At 43.7% G+C, this 20,915-nt stretch overlaps 2 protein-coding genes across 2 annotated transcripts; both read left to right on the forward strand.

Annotated features, from left to right (window-relative positions):
• Nucleotides 1-3,737: 3,737 nt before the first annotated feature.
• On the forward strand, nt 3,738-12,633 carry LOC121858420 (adhesive plaque matrix protein-like). The gene is made up of 3 exons (XM_042354868.1): nt 3,738-3,762; nt 9,695-9,880; nt 10,903-12,633. The coding sequence occupies exons 1-3, from the start codon at nt 3,745-3,747 to the stop codon at nt 12,631-12,633; spliced, it is 1,935 nt and encodes a 644-aa protein (XP_042210802.1). The 5' UTR covers nt 3,738-3,744.
• A 4,834-nt stretch (nt 12,634-17,467) lies between these two features.
• Nucleotides 17,468-19,587, forward strand: LOC121858421 (E3 ubiquitin-protein ligase MARCHF3-like). Its single transcript, XM_042354869.1, has 4 exons — nt 17,468-17,630; nt 18,224-18,387; nt 18,576-18,782; nt 19,085-19,587. Exons 1-4 carry the CDS (start codon nt 17,468-17,470, stop codon nt 19,280-19,282), a joined length of 732 nt encoding a protein of 243 aa, XP_042210803.1. The 3' UTR covers nt 19,283-19,587.
• The last annotated feature ends 1,328 nt before the right edge of the window (nt 19,588-20,915 follow it).

Below are 20,915 nucleotides of genomic sequence, written 5' to 3' on the forward strand. Positions count from 1 at the left end.
CATAGTTTAATCCACATCTTTGAAACCACCATCATATATAACAATATATTTGAGGTGTAAACTACCATGCTTTCATGATCAAACAAAACAATTAAATAGTATGAATAATGTAACATTTGTAGCCTGAAATATTCTGGTATAATTGATATAATCTGTAAACCTTTAAAGCATCAGGTACAAAGGTGAATTATGAGAAACTTAATTTAGAAAGATTATTTAGGAAAATAGTTACAAGTACAGATTTAGATGTACAGTACATGTCCGGTAAATTCTATATAGTGACAGTAATATAGAATTGGAGCAGACTTAGTTAGGAGTAGAAATGTATCCAGTATTTAACGCAATCATTTCCATATAATACAGCAACATAACCACGTCATTCAACGCTAGAGTAATATCACCAAACCTTAGACCATCCCTCCCGAAACAAACCAAGGGAGAAAGCGACCTGGAACTACTGCTTATGGTAGATGCTACTCTCAAAATTTATTATTAATCCGTGGGAAACTTTTACCACTGAAGATGTTGTTTAATGATTGAATGGTTCCCTGTCACGTAGCTCGGGGAGAGGGTGTGGACGGCACGATAATTTACGCCTTTCCACCACACAACTGACTAAAATAACACCTTCCACATAGGGTTCCTTTGCTGACTGATGGGTCGAGAGAAAGCCGGAAAAGTGAGAGTGGGTCTCATAGGCCAGACGAACTTTAGGATCAGTGTGGTTACAACAAACTGGAGACTAAATCTTCGGTACATAAAATGGGTATCACACTGGACAAAATTTCCGCCGTTCTCGGTCAAAAAACTGACTTTCTAATCACGCGCTCAGTTGTAACACCTTTCGTGTATCGTCGCTCTCTCGGAACAAAACATTAATAATGATGACGAGTCGTCCAAAAGTGTTGTCGTTTGAAGCTTTTCTTGAGATACAAAAGATGTCTGAAATCCCACAAAATTTTGCAATTCTTCACTTTATCAACAAGAGAAGTTTCAGAGTTCCTTGTCCAAATAATTAGTGAGGCTTGTGACTCCATGCTGGCCGGGCTCAGTGAATGTAAACAAAATTAAAATTAAATATTATCTGTAATTTTCATTTGTATGTATACAGTACAATATATTCTAATGATATTTTATATGCATTTAAATCACTTAAAATTGTTTCCTAATAATATGTTTGAATGAAATAATTGCCTTTCAATTATAAGCATTATAAAACCCCAGTTGGACTCGAAATGTAGTCAAAACTTGCCCAAAACTCCCAGTGCTTTCAAATTTCCTCAGATCTCAGTTTTCAGGCGGAAAATTTGACCAAGGAATGCGGAAATTTGTCCAATATGATAACCCCTTAAGGGAGAAAGTGTGGTTGGCACTACACTCTGCAGTCTGTTACATCCCCAGCAGTAGAGCTAGGTACCCAATCAGCAGCTGGGTGAACTGAGGGCGCCTCATTCAGCGGGCGGCTGAGGAAGTGTTAGTCAGAGGGCGAATGGTATATGTACTCAGCCCCAGAGAAGAGCTGACGACTGCCAAAACATCCTTTAATGACTGAATCATAAAATGCGTCTCACTCATTTACATTTTCTCAAGCTCTATTTCGTTCCCTCTAAGAAAAATGAACAGTATAGAGTCTGTCTGTGTATGTTCAGGTATTCAGCAAGTCGATCACTCATTCATTCAGTCAATCAACCAGTCAGTCGTTCAGTAAGCTAAGACTGGTTTTCACAGAGCTGCCTCATACACAGTGTAGCTACAACAAGTACACACGCTCCCTCTCACTCCGTAATGATATTTCTCAACATTCTCATAACCCAAACATCTAATTCCCTCAATGATGTGTTGAGGAGCAGTTACCTCACCCCTCCCTCACACTGCACCTCACCCCTCCCTCACACTGCACCTCACCCCTCCCTCACACTGCACCTCACCCCTCCCTCACACTGCACCTCACCCCTCCCTCACACTGCACCTCACCCCTCCCTGTGAACTGCTACCACACACACACACACTGAGTCTACCGTAGCTGGTCAGTCCCATACAAGACAGCTTATAATGAACTTAACAGAGTGAACAAAGTCAAGGAGAACTATAATCTTTATTTCTCTTCCCCTTGCGAGTACTCCCCTGCCCTCCCCCACCCCCCTCCAACCCTCCCTACTCCCTGCTATTAACTCCGCTTCCTCTCCGCTAATATACTCCTCCTATATCTTCCTTCCCTCTATCTACTCCATCATCTCCTTTATTCCCTCTCCCTTCTCCTCCACTCCCTCCTCCTCTTCGCCCCTCTGGTATCATTTCTGGCTGGTGTTGACTCATCCAGTTTATGATTGGAGAGTTTGGGAATGGAGAGAAAAAGACGGGATCGAAACCTAAGTGGAAAGTCATCACCAGGAAGAGGAAAGTGAGAAGGAGGATCCCACACCCTATGATAACTCTTGACGTCATAAGAGTTAATAAAGAGTTTGGACACTAAGTGATTTGTGGAGTTATTGCGTCACTAGTGTAAACAAACGCGTGACTGTATCAAAAGTTCACATGGAAATTGGATCTGAAATGACTTATACTGTACGTGTCTGTGATTAATGAAAAGAGTTAAGATTCGGTTAGGTTAGGTTAGGTTAGGTTAGGTTAGGTTAGGTTAGGTTAGGTTAGGTTAGGTTAGGTTAGGCTAGGTTAGGTTAGGCTAGGCTAGGTTAGGTTAGGTTAGGCTAGGCTAGGTTAGGTTAGGTTAGGTTAGGTTAGGTTAGGTTAGGTTAGGTTAGGTTAGGTTAGGTTAGGTTAGGCTAGGTTAGGTTAGGTTAGGCTAGGTTAGGTTAGGTTAGGTTAGGTTACAAGTTATACAAAGTAATTAAGTCAACAAGCACACATGATAGTCTCACCGAGGAAATGTATCCTGCAGGAATGAGTCCCCGTGAGGCTCAAGTGAACATATGGCCGGAGAGTGTCGAGGCTTTGTGAAGGTAAGACTCTGGGAAGGTTTATGAACCCCAATTATTTAAACTAGTGAGATACAATGAAATTTAGTTTGATCATTTGAACTTCTTATGACGTATGCAATGACCCCAGAACCATAGCAATCGCCTCACTTAACCTAACCTAACTTAACTTACCTGTAATCAAACCGTGACTTAACCTGACCTAAACTACCTGTAATCAAACCGTAACATAACCTAACCTAACTTAACTTACCTGTAATCAAACCGTACCTACCTGTAATCAAACCGTAACATAACCTAACCTAACATAACTTACCTGTAATCAAACCGTGACTTAACCTGACCTAAACTACCTGTAATCAAACCGTAACATAACCTAACCTAACTTAACTTACCTGTAATCAATCCATAACCTAACCTAACCTCCCTCAGGGCATGTTGTGTATCCATGTGTGTGTGTGTGTGTGTGTGTGTATGTGTGTGAGTGTGTTTATATATGTGTAAAGATATATAATGTTCCTATGTGTTTTTAGTCCTCATTATCTACGGTATCATGTGAATGTCGTGTTGCTCAAAAAGGCCAAACGTATAAAAAGTAGCTGTTGTGTATCCAAAAGCTCCCCGAGTTACATCAAATGCGGCGCACCCATGAACACGTTTCCTCCTCCGGCGTGAACTTTTCCTCCTGCGCCTGCGTCGTTGTGAACTCCTTCTCTTCTGCGCATGCGTCGTTGTATTTTGGGTGAGAGTATAAAGGTATGACCAATGGCGAGAGATATTTAGTTCTCTTCTTCTCCTAAGTGTCGTCATGCTGCTACTGAACAAGGTATATTACTGTACTTGCTGGCGTGTTGTAGTGGTCGGCCGAGGGGTCATGTGGTGTGTGTGTTGTGTACGGTATGTGTATATTGTGCTGTGTATGTGTATATGTATGTTGTTATGTGTATTGTGTATGTGTGTTTTGTATTTTTTTTGGGGGGGGGAGGGGGGGGGTTGTTTCTTTTTACGGGATTAGCTCACTGATTATGAATTTTACTGGGAGTTCTCGACCACAATTTCCTATGCTTCACAACAGAGGTAGTGCAATGTTGTTAAAAGTACCACGGATATCAAAACAGACTACATCACTATAACCAAACCTGACCAAACTAATCTAATATAACCTAACCTAACCTAACCCATGCTAAGAAGAGCTATTATAATTTAAACTATCCTAATTAAACGATTCAGGGGTAGTTCTAGTTAGGTTAGACTAAAATTTCAACATATTTGCGGTGTCTTGCCACACCGCCTGACAATAATAATAAATTTACGATTGTGGCCTAAGAATACAGTATAACAAACCTAATTATACACGCACAAATTATTCTATATAATCACTTGTAATTATCGACTTACCAAACCACAACCCAAGCGTCTCGAGGGCAAATTCATGGTCAAAGCTGATGAATGGACATAAATCATCCCCTGGCCTCGTAATTGATATTTTTCTTTGGTCAGAATTGATGGATTAACAGGTATTATAACCAGGTGTTGCAAGAAGTGACTCATTGATGCCTCTCCGTGGTTACAATTGATGGATTGATGATTTATCGTCTATACTACTACCATTATCGTCATGGACAGTTACTCTCAGACAATTAACCTCACAGACAATTAATATTCCAGACAATTAATCTCACAGACAATTAACCTCACAGACAATTAATCGTTTGTTGGTGTGGCTTTATCATTCTACTGTTCCTTCAGTTATGACACACCCTCACCGCTCCAGTTTGTTGAGGTCTGACGTAACGTGACGACGAAACTGTTAACATCCTGAACCTACAGTGCTCCCAGCCGTTAAGTTCCTCGCAGGATGTTCATTTAATCAACACAAAAACTTAATGTTAATTGAATGGTTTTCATAATCGGTTTATACGTTAGTCTCCCGTTCAAAAAATAAATACAAAAATGAGTTGTCCACATCGTCATCACACGTGTATATGATAAAACTTGGAAGGCGTTGATCTCAAGTGTTTCTGAGTTTGGAAATGAAATTACGTCGAAATAATATACATACACTGCTAGCAAGGTAGGATTGAGTAATTAATCACGTGTAATACTGACAATTATCCTGTGATGGGCGTGTTTGAAGGAGGCGGTGACGGCGACCTTCCAAGGAGCGTCTCACACTTTTACTTAAAAAGATCTAGGCGGGAACAGACTGTTGCTAGCCCACTAATTGCTCCCAGGGAATCAGCAACATTTTCTGGACGTTTTGCAACAGCCCGTGGAAAGATGGAGTCACTCTCAGCTAACTCGCGCGTTAATGGCCACGATAAAGTCACCGCCCCTGAGCTTTGCTGACACTGCATTAAACACCTTTACTTATATTACTTAATGCTACTTAAGTCTATTGAGGTTGAAGGTATCAGCGCTGTGTATCCAGAACTTTATCCACTTTTAAGACAATCGTGCTGGCTCGTGACGCTCAGGTAGTGTACGCGACCTCTTGATCTGCCCAGTCCCTGTCCTGGCAGACCATGTAAATTATAACACACGTTCACAAGATGCATCGAGAGGTCGTTACGCCACAACTTGTGCTATGATCGTGTATACCTGATTACACAGACACACACACAACATAAGGTGACCATGGACCTTGAGAGAGAGCGGAGGAAAAGTAATCACAACACAAAGTACTGTACTGCGTGAGGGAGGAAAGAGAAGCATACGGCTGTAAGTGTGGCAGATGGTACTACAAGGTCGGCCTCTCTCTCTCTCTCTCTCCTAAGTAACGGTCCACGGTAACTACCACCTTACTACTACTACTACGACAGACGGTAAACCAGCCACCAAGGTCGAACGTTATACTCTTCCTCTCACTGTCTATGTCTGTCTATAGGTCTCTCTGTCTGTTTGTCTCTGTGTCTGTCTGTTTCTTTCTGTCTATCTGCCTCTCTCTCTCTATTTATCTGTCTGTCTCTTTCTTTCTCTCTGTCTGTCTCCCTCTCAACCCCCTCCAAGACGACTCGGCCTCCTCCACTGCCTTGAAGGAGAACGTCCACCTGCGCTTCACGTTCCCATAGGATGACTACCTCACGCCACAGGGGCCCTCGGCAGCTGTACCCAATGGACAGATCCTCCACACTGACACCCGGCACTAGAGGAAGATCTTGTGCAGTATTAGTCGTGTGTGTTGACCATAACCCCGCCAGGCTGAAGGACGCCACTCATAACGCCCACAAGTTATAGTAAACGACGAGGAGAAAAAGAGTAAAATAAGAGGAAATAAGAACAGCAATGAAGAGAGTTTGGTTAAATAAAGAGAAATATGAGGAGGTGGAGGATTATGAATGATGGTAGTAGTAGAAATACTAATGAAGCTGGAAGAGACAGACAGAAAGACAGACACACACACTGCTGCTGCTGTTTCATCTTGCCTGCAGATAGAGAAGCTAAAATATATCACACATTTGCAATATAAAAATTATTACTTCACTACTTCTTGTAACACACACACACACACACACACACACACACACATGCAATTTACCATCTGTCGTTGTCGTCATCCATATTATCACACTATTTCAGGCTCAGGTAGTGACTTGTTGATCCTCTAGGTTAGGTTAGCTTAGGTTTGGTTAGGTTAGCTTAGGTTTGGTTAGGTTAGCTTAGGTTTGGTTAGGTTAGGTTAGGTTAGGTTAGGTTGAGAATCCTCCATACAAGCACCTTAAGATAGCTTGTATTTATTTACTACTAAATTAATATTTTTTTGAGAATATTGAAATGAAATCGTCCATAAGTGACTAATTAATGTATAATGAATAATAGTAATGACATAAATTATAATGAAAATAAAGAAGAAATAAAACTCATTGTAATTATTGTTGTCAAGTCAAAACAGTGTGAGTGACGTACTCTGCTCTGCTCTCACCCATAATGAACTTTCTCTTAATAACTTTAATCTATCCATCCATCCATCCAACCATCTATCTATCTATCTATCTATCTATCTATCTATCTATCTGTTCGTGTAGTGACTGTTCCATATGTTGTCTGGTTAGGAAGATTCTTTTATTACACTGCAGCTCAGAGTATTTCAGTGTCTTCTACTGTATTGTGAAAGACGTTATGTTTCGTCTACTTAAACCAGAGGACGGAGATGAGGTTAAATTGGACACAAACAAAGAAAAATTAATTAATGTTATAACCAACACAAAAGTTTGACCAATCACCGACCCCATTTTCTCACTTCCTCCACACAATAATAACAACACAGCTATTGACCATCTGTCTTATACACTCACTGGTAAAAGTAGGTTAAATTAGGTCATGTTAGGTTGGGTAGGTCAGATAATAAAATATAATTGTACTGTGGAACTAAAGTGCGTGTGTGTGTGTGGGGGTGGGGTGTGGGGGAGGAGGGAAGAGCCTGAAGTGCAGATTTCCGTCTGGAGATTCAAAGAAATGTTTACGATTTTCACCTGTCTTTACGTCTGTGTTTCCTTTCACCTGATTAACCATATGTCATGTCATGGAGTAATTGTTCTACGGATATTTTAAAAACATGAACATATTTGATATCTGAATCACATTTGTTTTTGTAAAGGTGTGAAGGAGTGTGATACTGTAATGTTCTTATGTAATGGTGACTTTAGTGATGAGTGTTTCAGATATGTTTGCTGAAAGTTGAATGGGCTACAGTTCAAATAGACCCCACACCTAATAGACCCCACACCTAATAGACCCCACACCTAATAGACTCCACACCTAATAGACCCCACACCTAATAGACCCCACACCTAATAGACCCCACACCTAATAGACCCCACACCTAATAGACCCCACACCTAATAGACCCCACCACACCTAATAGACCACACACCTAATAGACCCCACACCTAATAGACCCCCACACCTAATAGACCACACACCTAATAGACCCCCACACCCTAATAGACCCACACCTAATAGGCCCACACCTAATAGACCCCACACCTAATAGACCCCACACCTAATAGACCCCACACCTAATAGGCCCCACACCTAATAGACCCCACACCTAATAGACCCCACACCTAATAGACCCCACACCTAATAGACCCCACACCTAATAGACCCCACACCTAATAGACCCCACACCTAATAGACCCCACACCTAATAGACCCCAGTCTTAATGGTCCCCGTCATTAGGTTTGGGACCCATTATTACCAGGGACCATCTAAGGCAGCAGTTATACCTTGTATGTTTACATTGTGTTCGTCCGTCCTGCCGTCACTCTCGCGTGCCGTGTGAGGCTCAGACGTGATGACAGGCGGCGTCTTCTTTTACATAATTACTGTATTAGTCACATTCACAGCCGCCTGAGAACACACACACACACACACACACGTTGTCGGCAGTGACTGTGGTTGTACGTGTGTTTGTCTGCGTTTGTTATCATGTCCTTGAGATAAATGTATAGTATATATCAGGTGCCTAAAAGAGAGCTCAGGTTCTCAACTGGCTCAGCCATGTTAATATTGTTATTATTATCCACTCTGTATCTTTGTTTTTCTTGCTAAATAAACTGTTTCATTTCAATTTAATGCTACTGCTTATCTTATTTACAGTGATTATAACAATGTATTTGTGTCCGATGTCAACACGTGTTATCAAAAGCTACCATTATATCTTCATATCGCATTTGCAGATCATCAAGAGTTATCAATAATTATCTTACACATACGCATTATTTTTCTTCGCTAACATGTGTCATGGATCACTATCAACAGCTGTTTACTTTTGCCTTTGTTTGTTATTATGTGCAACGATCACCCCTTGCGTGTCTACCGTCACCAGGTTGCACAGTGTCAGTGACCTTGCAAGATTATGTTTTCCTCATTCTAGTTTGTCGCTGAAGTAACCTACTGCCGGTGTAGTTGTAGCAAGAACAAAGGTTATTTATATCAGTTGGTAAGGTGTTGGCTAACCGTGATGGAGGGAGGGAGAGGGAGGGTTATTGAGAGGGAGGGGTTGCTGGAGGAGGGAGGGTTGCTGGAGGAGGGAGGGGAGAGGGGAGGGTTGTTGGAGGAGGGGGGAGGGTTGGAGGGAGAGGGAGAGGGAGGGTTACTGGAGGAGGGGGGGTTGCTGGAGGAGAGGGGAGAGGGAGGGTTACTGGAGAGGGGGGAGGGTTGTTGGAGGAGGGGGAGAGAGAGGGAGGGTTACTGGAGAGGGAGGGTTACTGGAGAGGGGGGAGGGAGGGTTGCGACAACAAGTGACCGCGATAATTAGCATATGTGTGTAGTGGTGTTGCAAGATATAGGAAATTTACTCTTACTGAAACTTACGTCACTACTACTACTACTACTACTACTATTATTATTATTATTATTATTATTATTATTATTATTATTATTATTATTATTATTATTATTATTATTATTATTATTATTATTATTATTATTATTATTATTATTATTATTATTATTATTTTTATTATTATTATTATTATTATTATTATTATTATTAATATTATTATTATTATTATTATTATTATTATTATTATTATTATTATTATTATTATTATTATTATTATTATTATTATTATTATTATTATTATTATTATTATTATTATTATTATTATTATTATTATTATTATTATTATTATTATTATTATTATTATTATTATTATTATTATTCCTGATTCTCATAATGGCACTGTCAGAGGTCACTGATGGCGCCCTAAGGAATCACCCATGTTATTGGCTCACCTGTGTACTGTTACAGATAGTGGTGGCTGTAGTGGTGTTATGGGTGGCGGGCTATGGCGCGGAGGGCACGGAGACCACGGAAGAAGAGGAGGACGGGGACCTGGAGACTTCGGAGACTCAAGATGGAGAGAGGGAGGCTAGGGAGACATTAGGCTATGATCCCTATGAGTTTGAGGCTCACGATATTCCTCTCTTAAACCAGGTAAGACTCACCACCTGGACACAGCGTCAACATAAAGGTCATTTTGGGCTTTTATATTGTGGATTTTTGTACTTATGCAAAACATCCTTAATTAAATAGTTAAAGAATATTATGAATGTCAGACGTGTACAGTAATAACTACTCTATAGACGTTTAAAGGAGCTGGTTAGTAAATAAATGGTGATTAGTTCAGTGTGGGGGCTAGTAGTCAAGTCGATATGTCCCCATTGGTTCTGTACGTATAAAATGAATTACGTTTATTGTTCATGTCTTCGCGTGAGTGTCGTGGTTCTGGAGGGCACCATCTTAAGATTACTATTTTCAACATAAGTAGTTTCACTTTCCATAGAACAATAATCATTTTGTTGCAATTTGATGCTCGTTTGACCATCCTAACACTTTGTACAGTATAGCTTATTCCTATGAGACATGTCATGGCATGTGGAGAAACACTATATCTGCACTGTCCATTTATACTGATTACATTTTCATCTATCTATTTTTCTATTTAAAAAATGTGATCATTGCCCTCCTTAAATAAACACGAGTTGTGTAGAAACCATTTATTTACAGACAGACTGACGGACCGCAGAGGGGCGGACCATGACTATACTGTACTGAACATATACCTCCCCCTCCCCCCCCCACACTCCGGCCCTTCATATAGTGTGGGGGATAAACTATCTTCTTTTCTCTCTCCTCCTCCACGTTCTCTCTTCTTCATGTTATCAATCTGGAAATGTTACTCTTTTTTGCTGTAACAGTGTGACAGTGGGGGAGTTATTACTACGGGGCTATTGTGTCGGTAAGTATCGTAAACTGTAGTAAACACAGAAGCTACGATAAATCTACAATAATTTGCCATAAAACTCGAGTACTGTATATCTTAAATATTAGTCTGAATACAATATATACTTGTCAATAAACTTTGCATATAATTGTTTCGTTGGTCAATGAAATTAGCATAGCATTATAATGTATCGATAGCTAAAATACAACTCCTTGTTGGGATGTGTTGACAGAAACATGTGAGTTACGACTTCGCGTACAGTGTCCGTGATGACGACACTGGCGCCTCCTACAGTCACGCAGAGGAACGAGAAGGCAAAACAACCCGCGGTGAATATCGGGTTTCCCTCCCCGATGGCCGAGTCCAGGTGGTGTCGTATATCGCAGATGAGAACGGATACCGGGCCAAGGTGTCTTACGAGCCTCTTCACGCCGTCCATCCACTACACGTACAAGAGGCTCTAAAGTACGCCCCGGAGATCAACCCCACCACCCCGCGACATCCCCGGCCTCCTCCTGGCTACAGTGCGCGTCGACCACCAAGGCCACGAGCACGAAGACTGAGACCTCGACCAACCACTCCCTTCCCGTCTACTCTTGGTCACCCTGACGCTCCTCCGCACCACCACTCGATACCAAAAGACGTTCCTTACCACCCGATACCAACTCAAGGCTCAGATCTTCCCATACCAACACGAGGCTCATACCTTCCCATACCAACTCAAGGCTCATATCTTCCCATACCAACAGACGTTCCCCATCATCCGATATCAACACAAACTTCCTACCTTCCCTTACCTAAGGAAACCCCTCTCCATCCGGTACCAGTGGGACCTCTCCTTCACACGATACCAACAGAATCCTCATCCTACCTCCCGAAACCAACAGAATCTTCATCCTACCTCCCGATACCAACAGAATCCCCATCCTACCTCCCGAAACCAACAGTATCATCCTCCTACCTCCCGATACCAACGAAGGATCCTTATCATCCTCCAAAACCAACAAAATCTACGTATTACAGTCCCTTACCACATAAGACTACCAACTATCCAACATCGAAATCCTACCTGCCCACACCTTTCTCCTCCTCACCCCAACAGGACTCAACACGCATCACAACGTATAAGCCTCGTTACCCCACCACCCAAGTGCCTCACGTTACTACAGAACCATTATTTTACCCCAGTGATCCTACCCCAGCAACTCACGGGTCTAAACTAGGGTCAACTTCGCCAATCACAGCCTCGACCCCTACAGTCACCCCTCTAGCTTATAAGACACTTAAGACATTAGCGCCTCTGAAGCTTCCTGAAGTGACGAGTTATAAGCCCAAGACAACAACTCCTGCAGTCACGACCTACTCACCCAAAACACTCAAAGATAAATCCACGTCTTATAAACCTGCCTCTATATTCCCCAGTACCCTCGCCCCTATCACTCCCTCGCCTCGTAAATCAACCTCATATTCTTCCCCTGGACCTTACTCTCCTACCCCTTATCCATCCTCAGGGTCTTATTCTCCCTCGCCTTATCCATCCCCTGTTCCTTACACTCCCTCACCTAACCCAGGCCCTTACTCAACCCCCTCATCCTACCCAGGCCCTTACTCAACCCCCTCACCCTATCCAGGCCCTTACTCAACGCCCTCACCCTACCCAGGCCCTTACTCAACCCTCACCTACCATGTCCTTACTAACCCCTCACCCTATTCTGCTTCCCACTCACCAGCACCCCCACCATACTCAGCGCCTTATGGGCCATCACCAGGGAGCACCGCCCTTTGGGGGTCCTTCACCCCGAACGTACGAGTCTTACCTGCCCTCCTATTTTGGCCCCCAGTACGGCCCCCTGCCTTCAGGGCCCCTCATACCCCCCTAGAGTCAAGGGACTGCCCCTCCACCCCAGAGACTTCTCACCGGCCCTTTTTTTCCCACCACTGCCGAGTCTCCCCTGTAAAGTGACGCACTGGGTAACCCGCACCCTGTATGGCTCTTCCCAGAGGACTGGGGTCATCCTACCCAGGGAAGAGGCAAGACCCTACCCTAGGGGAGGGCAAGACCCTGCCCAGAGGGCCACCGTCCAGGGCGAAGTTAGACACCGTCCAGGGGCGGGTTAGACACTGTCCAGGGGGAGTTAGACACTGTCCAGGGGGCGGAGTTAGACACTGTCCAGGGGGCGGAGTTAGACACTGTCCAGGGGGCAGAGTTAGACACTGTCCAGGGGGCGGAGTTAGACACTGTCCAGGGGGCGGAGGTAGGAGCTACCCTGGGGATGGAACCTGTAGGTGACACTCGGGGTTACTTCCCTCCTGTCAGGTGATATCTAGTCTGTCCTGTACCATACTGTACCTTAAACCATAAGTGTAACTTCTTACCTCCAGTCTATGTAGAGTCTGTATCTTACCTGTACCTCCAATTTACGTAGAGCCTGTAGATCGTCTATTATTCCCGGCTGCTCTCTGCCTAAGGAACACCATTATCCTGTGATTTGTCTTGTAATTTACCCCAGGTTATTGCGAGTCCTCTAGTGTGTGAATTACCTCCCTTAACGTTCTTATATGCCTTCTATGTCCTTTTTCAATAATTCTTTTTATGCCTAGAATCTTCTTTTAAGTTATCTATGCCTCATTTATCCTGCCTCTTATATTGACTTCCTCTGTGTCATTATGTTACTAATGCCTTAGGTCTTGTTTTGAGATCTTCTATGCTACCTACTCTAAGATGTTGTATGCCCTGGGTCTTTGTTTTTAAGTAGCTGTATGCACCGGATATTATTATGAGCTCATCAATGTATGCCTTGAGTTCTCTTATGCCTTATTTATGATCACTTTCTATAATATTCAGCTTCTTTTAAAACTCGCATGCCTTGTATCGTATTTTAGCCCCATATCCCCTATTTTAAGTCTTAATTGGAGCTCTTTGTACGTCATCTAAGCATTTATTTTTCTTTACGTCACCTTGAACTAATGTGCATTCTTATATTTACCTACGTTTTATTCTGTTTAACTTTCTTATATGTCTTGTGCCATATTTCTTATACTTTAATGCCCCTTGAGAGGGTCCTTGTGGGTCCCATATTCTTGTTTTTAAATTCGTGTTGTATCCTTAATTGTAAACCATTTTAGTTTATCGACCTTAAAGGGTTAAACCGGTATCCTGAAAGGGTTCTTGTATGCCTTGTTCTGTAGTTCCTTGCGTATCCTGTATCCTGTATGAGTCATATGTGTATCCTGTATCCTGTATGAGTCCTTGTGTATTTTTGTACTTAAGTCCATTTACGTCCTATATTTTGGGTAAGTCTATATATGTCTTGTAACTTAAGTCCATGTTTCCCCCTGTATTGTTTAGATTTTAGAGGCCCTTTACCTGGTATAAGTCTATGTACTGTATGTCTTATATTTTGCCCAGCTGTGTCACTGAGTATTGATGAACTCTTATAAAAATTCTTATACGTCTAAATATATGTTTTATTTATGTTTCCTTTAATGATTTATGTTTCAGGTCTTGTCATGAGGGGTACTGTAGTGTGTGTGTGTGTGTGTGTGTGTGTGTGTGTGTGTGTGTGTGTGTGTGTGTGTGTGTGTGTGTGTGTGTGTGTGTGTGTGTGTGTGTGTGTGTGTGTGTGTGTGTGTGTGTGTGTGTGTGTGTGTGTGTGTGTGCGTGTGTGTGTGTGTGCGTGTGTGTGTGTGTGTGCGTGTGTGCGTGTGTGTGTGTGTGTGTGTGTGTGTGTGTGTGTGTGCCACTTCCACGTGTTATACTAAATGGGGTTAGTTTTCTGGTTAGGTTAGATTAGAAGTGATACTATTCATTTCATTGTTTGTATTATATTATATCGTGACCCTTATGTGATACTATGTTGTGGCACTTTATACTATGTAGTACTACGTCATTCTGGAATCAACATAGAGTAGTTTAGAGTCGTCCTTGGTACTATCGTGCACTACAGTACGTTTTTATCACCTCGATGATCAGGTGTCATATGCAAGGCTTAGACAGAGTTGGACAGGTAGTCAAGGCAGGTAGAGCCTCCGCCGCTTGGGTCTGAGTGACACATTACCTCGTTATACTTTACTCCTTAATACTAACGTAGCCTTAAGTTTGTTCAAGACACCAGGTGAACGTATAGTAATTAATGTTCCTTTGGTCATGTTAAGGCTGGGTGCAATGTTTGTTAATTTTGTCATTTGTACGAGAAGTTGTGAAGAGTCGAGAATGGTCGTTCTTGTCCCAGAGTAGTGTTGGTGTGTGTGTGTGTGTCTGTGTGTGAGTGTGTGTGTCTGTGTGTGAGTGTGTGTGTGTGTGTGTGTGCCTATCCCTCCAGTACAGCCTCACACGTTAAGTCATGAGGGGAAATCACATACATACATACATACATACACATACATACATACATACATACATACATACATACACACATACATACAGTTTCCATTTAATGTGTACATAAATAATTGACAAAAGTTATACATTAAAGGATATTATTTATAGCTGTTGTTATATTTATCATCCTAATATAAATTTTATTACCTGCGTCAGTCAGCTCTATGTCTGACTCACTCACTCATCATCAATATCGTCAGCCCATCGTGTACCGCATTTACGTTGTTTGTTTGTTTGTTTGTTTGTTTATTGGTTTGTTTGTTTATTTTATCTAAGACAGAGAGAGAGATATCCGTACGACTTTCTTTGTAACAGACTAATATATCAGTAATTACTAAGGTTTTGTCAACACACTATAAAAATTGGCCAAACTTGTTTATAATCAACGTGTCTCAGATTTTGGCCTCAAACTACCAGCCACTGCGAGACTGTTGTTGTGGCTTTGATATGATCTACTTGTGTGGACTAATGAGGAACTCGAGCCGACTAGAAACTTAACCTTCAGGAATCGTTTGACGTCAGGGTCGAATCTAAACCCCTATTTGACCCATGATTCGTTTTAGGGTTCACTTTAGGGATATCGTGAACCCTATGAAGCCACGAAACAAACCTACGAGCAGGAATAACTCGACCAGGGATTCATTCTTCACTTCACAAGATTCGAATCGACGTCGAGCTGAACTTGGTAAAATCAGCTACAGCTCGTCAGTCGTCATTCCGCCATTCACGTCGCCCAGGACTGGTGGTGGTGCTCTGCCTGTCATACATCAACTACAGATACTCACGCATTGAACAGGTAGAGTAAATTCTCCTCCAAGTAATAAACAGGTGATTGAAGGGACGGTGATTATGTATAGACAGTTTTAAGAAATTTTTCACTTGTAAGTTCGTTCAATTTAATCTTGTTGCCGTCGAATATGAGAAGGAAACCCACGTCTGTGTTCATTAAAATTACGTTAAAAGATCAATATTAACCAACAAAACTCGTCTATTTGCAGGTATTGGGATTTAACTACGAAGATCTTTGTTTTTATATTTGTTTTAGGTTGAGGCTTTAGTAGTTCGGTTTAGATCCCATCTGATATAAACCCCGTCCTCACACACACACACACACACACCAGGTCGTAACATAGATGACTGTTGTTGTTCTGAGGATTTAAAGTAAGAATTTCCTTCGCAATTATTCCTTTTTCTTCCCTGATTAACATTGTGGTGGCCTCTTGTCTAAACCTTTTGTCGAAAATTCAGAGAACATAGTGAGTAGTTAGGATGACCAAAGACCTTCTCTCTACAGGAAATAGTGACAGGAGCCTTTCACCTACAACCTGCTCAGGAGTGTGTGCCATGGATCCAACAGATAGTGCCATGAACCCAGGGAATAGTGCCAGGAGCCCTACACCCATGACCTACACAGTTTCAACACACCCTGGACACTCGCGCTTCCATACCTCTCCCACAGCAAGCGGCCCGTCCTCCCCCTCAGCGTGCGGCCCGTCCTCCCCCTCAGCGTGCGGCCCGTCCTCCCCCTCAGCGTGCGGCCCGTCCTCCCCCTCAGCGTGCGGCCCGTCCTCCCCTCAGCGTGCGGCCCGTCCTCCCCCTCAGCGTGCAGCCCGTCCCTCCCCCCCTCGCGTGCAGCCCGTCCTCCCCCCCCCTCAGCGTGCAGCCCGTCCTCCCCTCAGCGTGGGACCCGTCCTCCCCCTCAGCGTGCAGCCCGTCCTCCCCCTCAGCGTGCAGCCCGTCCTCCCCCCCTCAGCGTGCGGCCGTCCTCCCCCCCCTCAGCGTGCAGCCGTCCTCCCCCCCTCAGCGTGCGGCTTCCGTCCTCCCCCCTCAGCGTGCAGCCCGTCCTCCCCTCAGCGTGCAGCCCGTCTCCCCCTCAGCGTGCAGCCGTCCTCCCCCCCTCAGCGTGCAGCCCGTCCCCTCCCCCTCAGCGTGCAGCCCGTCCTCCCCCTCAGCGTGCAGCCCGTCCTCCCCCTCAGCGTGCAGCCCGTCCTCCCCTCAGCGTGCGGCCGTCCTCCCCCCTCAGCGTCGGCCCGTCCTCCCCCCTCAGCGTGAAAGCCCGTCCTCCCCCTCCAGCGTGCTGACCCGTCCTCCCCCCTCCCGCGTCGCGGCCCGTCCCTCCTCCCCTCGGCGTGCGGCTCCGTCCTCCCCTCCGCGTGCGCGACCCGTCCTCCCCCTCCGCGTGCAGCCGTCCTCCCCTCGCGTGCGGCCGTCCCTCCCCTCCGGCGTGCCCGTCCTCCCCCCTCCAGCGTGCGGCACGTCCTCCCCTTCCACAGCGTGCGGCACGTCCTCCCCTTCCACAGCGTGCGGCACGTCCTCCCCTTCCACAGCGTGCGGCACGTCCTCCCCTTCCACAGCGTGCGGCACGTCCTCCCCTTCCACAGCGTGCGGCACGTCCTCCCCTTCCACAGCGTGCAGCATGACTTCTGTTACCCGCAGCTTGTCACTGCCAGCAACCTTCAGCACTAGTCTCCTTACAAGTGGCAGCATACACTCACACCTGATACCGTTTACCTCGCCGGCAGAGTCCTGTCAGAGCTACAAGAGCAGCATGGATCCCATCTGTCGCATCTGCCACGAAGGTAAGTGACGTCACCTCCCTTACCTGTGTTAACCAGTTCCAGAGACTACCTGTCCTCACTGCCTGACTAAGAGAATTATTTTTACTCATTTCCTGATTATTCCGTTACGGCGAATTCTTATTTATCAATTTAGTAAAGACAAGTGACGATAAAGAGGAATGAAAGTGACTCGACTCGTATGTTCTGTGCGGTTAGGGAAGAGTTTATAACCCGTTCCAGAGTTTATAGGTTTTGTTAATTCATTCTTACAGTTGTTTCACACCGCCTTGATGTTTGTATTAAGGATTGTGGTATAGGATATTGCCAGCAGTCTTAGTGGTAACTGGAGGAAAGTAATATTTAGCTTTGTTAGTAGTTATGTTAGTCAAGGATTTCTGACAATACTGAACATCTAAGCAGATGAATGTAAAAATCATTAAACGCTTATCCAACTTAACCTAACCCAACCAAATTTGACCTGATATGACCTACTTTAAAATGACCTAGCCTTTCTTAACCCAACTTAACCTAACCTAAACTGACCTAACCTGTACTAACCCAACCTAACCTAACCCAACCTGCCCATATTATTCGGAGGTGTCGTGGTCCTGCAGGTGAGGTAGTGGAGGAGCTTATCTCGCCGTGTTTGTGTACGGGAACTGTCGGGGCGGTGCACAAGTCGTGTCTGGAGCGGTGGCTGACCCTCGCAGACGGTGAGAAGTGTGAGATCTGCGGATACAACTTCACCCTCAAACGTACACCCAAACCCTTCTGGAAGGTATAAACCCATCAGAACGTAGTGTAATTTGCGTGATAATATTATTGGTAACTGTAGGTACTATTTTTTAGCAAGCGTGACTAAAGGTTTACTAAGCTTCAGCAGGTGCTACTATAGTGTGCGGCCTACAAAGATATATTTAGTTTAACCTAACCAGTACTGTAGTAGTCTGATCTACATCACTACAGTATCTGCTGTACGCTGACAACCCAGAGATCAGTCGGGCCTTGCTGGTGGACGGGATGTGTATGTTGTTGCTGACGCCGCTGGCTGCTCTCTCCATCTATCTGTGTACCATGGGCGCCCTTCAGTACATAAACGGAAATGATGAACACTTCACTGCCTTCACCAACCAGTTCATAGTCCTGACCAAGCAGAGAGTCGTGAGAATTAAGGTACTGTCAGCGTGTGTTACAGGTATCACCAGACATAGATTCAACCCCATATTGAAATATCCCCTTAATGGGACTCTAGCCCTTTCTGAATTGTTTCTGAGAAGGGATTCGAACCCATACTGAAATATCCATTGACTAGGGATATATCGGTTGAAAAAAAAATGTTGAATAGTGGAACCAACTGTGCATACCATACGTTTCTTCCCCCAAATAACTTAGTTCATGAGTGATTAGAGGTGTTTTTCTTTTTATTTACAAGTGTCAGGTTATTTTTCGTACAAATATGTGCATCAATTATTCAGGATAGCTTTGAGCCCCGCAAGAAGTACGGTCATCAGAGAGACCACGAAGGTGAGAAGGGTGGAGACAAGCCCTGGGAGGGTCTGGGTCTGGTGCTCCTGGCGCTGCTGCTCCTGGCTATCTACATTGCCTGGGCAACCATCGTCATCAGGTCAGCTGCTAACTGGTTTGAAGAAATACTTGAATTACCTCTTGACTAACCAATATTTACTTATTACGAGAATGTACCCAGTCCGCCCTGACGTAACGGAGGATTATTTTTTCATTGTTCCTCACATGTTAAATATCAGCAGAACAGATTGTTTACATTATGTTACAGAGCAAACCAGTCACAAATGTCAGTGCTAACATAATGTTCAGTGCAGAAGTATTTAAACTACTTTAGACGAGTAAATTTCACTTCATAGGCTGTTGGAATGTTTGGGGATGGCACTATAGAGTACAAATATTCAAAACGCTTATCTGAAATTACTGTATATACCTACAGAAGAAGGAAAGAGATGATATCCCTGTAAATGCCTAATACTAGGCATAAAAATAGTTTTACATAAGCCGTTGCTGTTACGTGACGCTAAATGTTACAGATACATGAAGTGAATATGTGGTGGTTCACAGGTACCAGGCGCGGGTGTGGCGTAGATGGCGTCTGATTCACCAGGACCTAGAGCTGGTAAACACCCACCGGAGTCCCAGCTATTTGTCCACCACTTTTTACCACAACCTCCGCACGAGTCTCAGTCCCATCAGCTTACAGACCTTCAATATTCTATCACCCGGCCAGCAGACAGTCGGTTCCCTGCCTGCCCTGTCTGCTGAGACCACCTCCCCGTCGCCAGCTTTACAAGCAGGCGAAGAGACGATGGTAAACTTAGACAGCCGGCAAGACTTACGTACATAAATTAAAGGAAGGTCTGTCAGTCAGGTTTTCAAGGAGACATAAGGATGATACGCAGAACCCGCTAAGAAATACATAATCAATGCGTCTGACTTTCAGTAGAGGTTTAGAGGAGATAAAGGAAAGCTGTAATACGCGCCAGTCCATCTGTTGGGTGGACAAGCTGTAGTGAGGGGGCTTCTTGCGTTGGCTCAGGGTTGGATAAAAAGTGTTTAAAATTTATATTTACAGTGTTCCATAATTTGAGGTTCATCACGAAAACACTCAAGTTATGATAGTGTTTATATTGTGAAAATTATAATGTTAAAAAGGTTACGCTAGGTTTTATTGTATGTCTGATGTGAGTGATCTGTTTTATCATTGTGACTCCTATTTTTAATAATAATAATACAAACAATATAAACTGTTTTATTTAATATAATAATAATGCTGCCTCAGGTACAGTCACCCAAAAAAGTCCTGTCGCGAACCATGAACCCGGAGATTCAGACTCTTGAATCAGAAGCATTTATGGACAGAATAATGTATCAGTGGCTACTGCTTCGGGTTCACGAGTCTGAATCGTGGTTCGCGACAGGACTCTTTTTGGGTGACTGTACATAACACAAGGAATCTATACAGTTACAAAGACCATCATGATGCCTATTCTAATTACAGGTATATACAGGGTGACAATTAATTCATGGACACATTTTTATTTTTTATTTGGATAGTATAACTTCCAGACGCCAATTATTATAAGAACACCGTATGGAAATATTGTTGAAATCCACTTGTTTATTTTTTGCCACACGAGCAATACAACAAGGCGAATGTTGCAAGAGCCTTTACTAAATCCGTTATTTCAATATTTAGGGACACTCCATGGCCACCCTCATCACCTCACCTACATATTTTTGTGTGGCTACTTAAGGTCCAAGGTGCAAATAAACCAAAAA

This window comes from Homarus americanus, unplaced genomic scaffold (genome assembly GCF_018991925.1).
Source record: "Homarus americanus isolate GMGI-L3 unplaced genomic scaffold, GMGI_Hamer_2.0 scaffold57980, whole genome shotgun sequence".
NCBI classification, from domain to species: Eukaryota; Metazoa; Arthropoda; class Malacostraca; order Decapoda; family Nephropidae; genus Homarus; species Homarus americanus.

What these genes read in the sequence shown, in the direction of transcription:
- LOC121858420 (XM_042354868.1), top strand. An exon ending in ATATTCCTCTCTTAAACCAG is followed by an intron (nt 9,881 to 10,902) that starts GTAAGACTCACC and finishes ATGTGTTGACAG; the next exon opens with AAACATGTGAGTTACGACTT.
- LOC121858421 (XM_042354869.1), top strand. Translation starts at nt 17,468, where the DNA reads ATGACTTCTGTTACCCGCAGCTTGTCACTGCCAGCAACCTTCAGCACT. An exon ending in CACCCAAACCCTTCTGGAAG is followed by an intron (nt 18,388 to 18,575) that starts GTATAAACCCAT and finishes ACATCACTACAG; the next exon opens with TATCTGCTGTACGCTGACAA. An exon ending in AGAGAGTCGTGAGAATTAAG is followed by an intron (nt 18,783 to 19,084) that starts GTACTGTCAGCG and finishes TCAATTATTCAG; the next exon opens with GATAGCTTTGAGCCCCGCAA.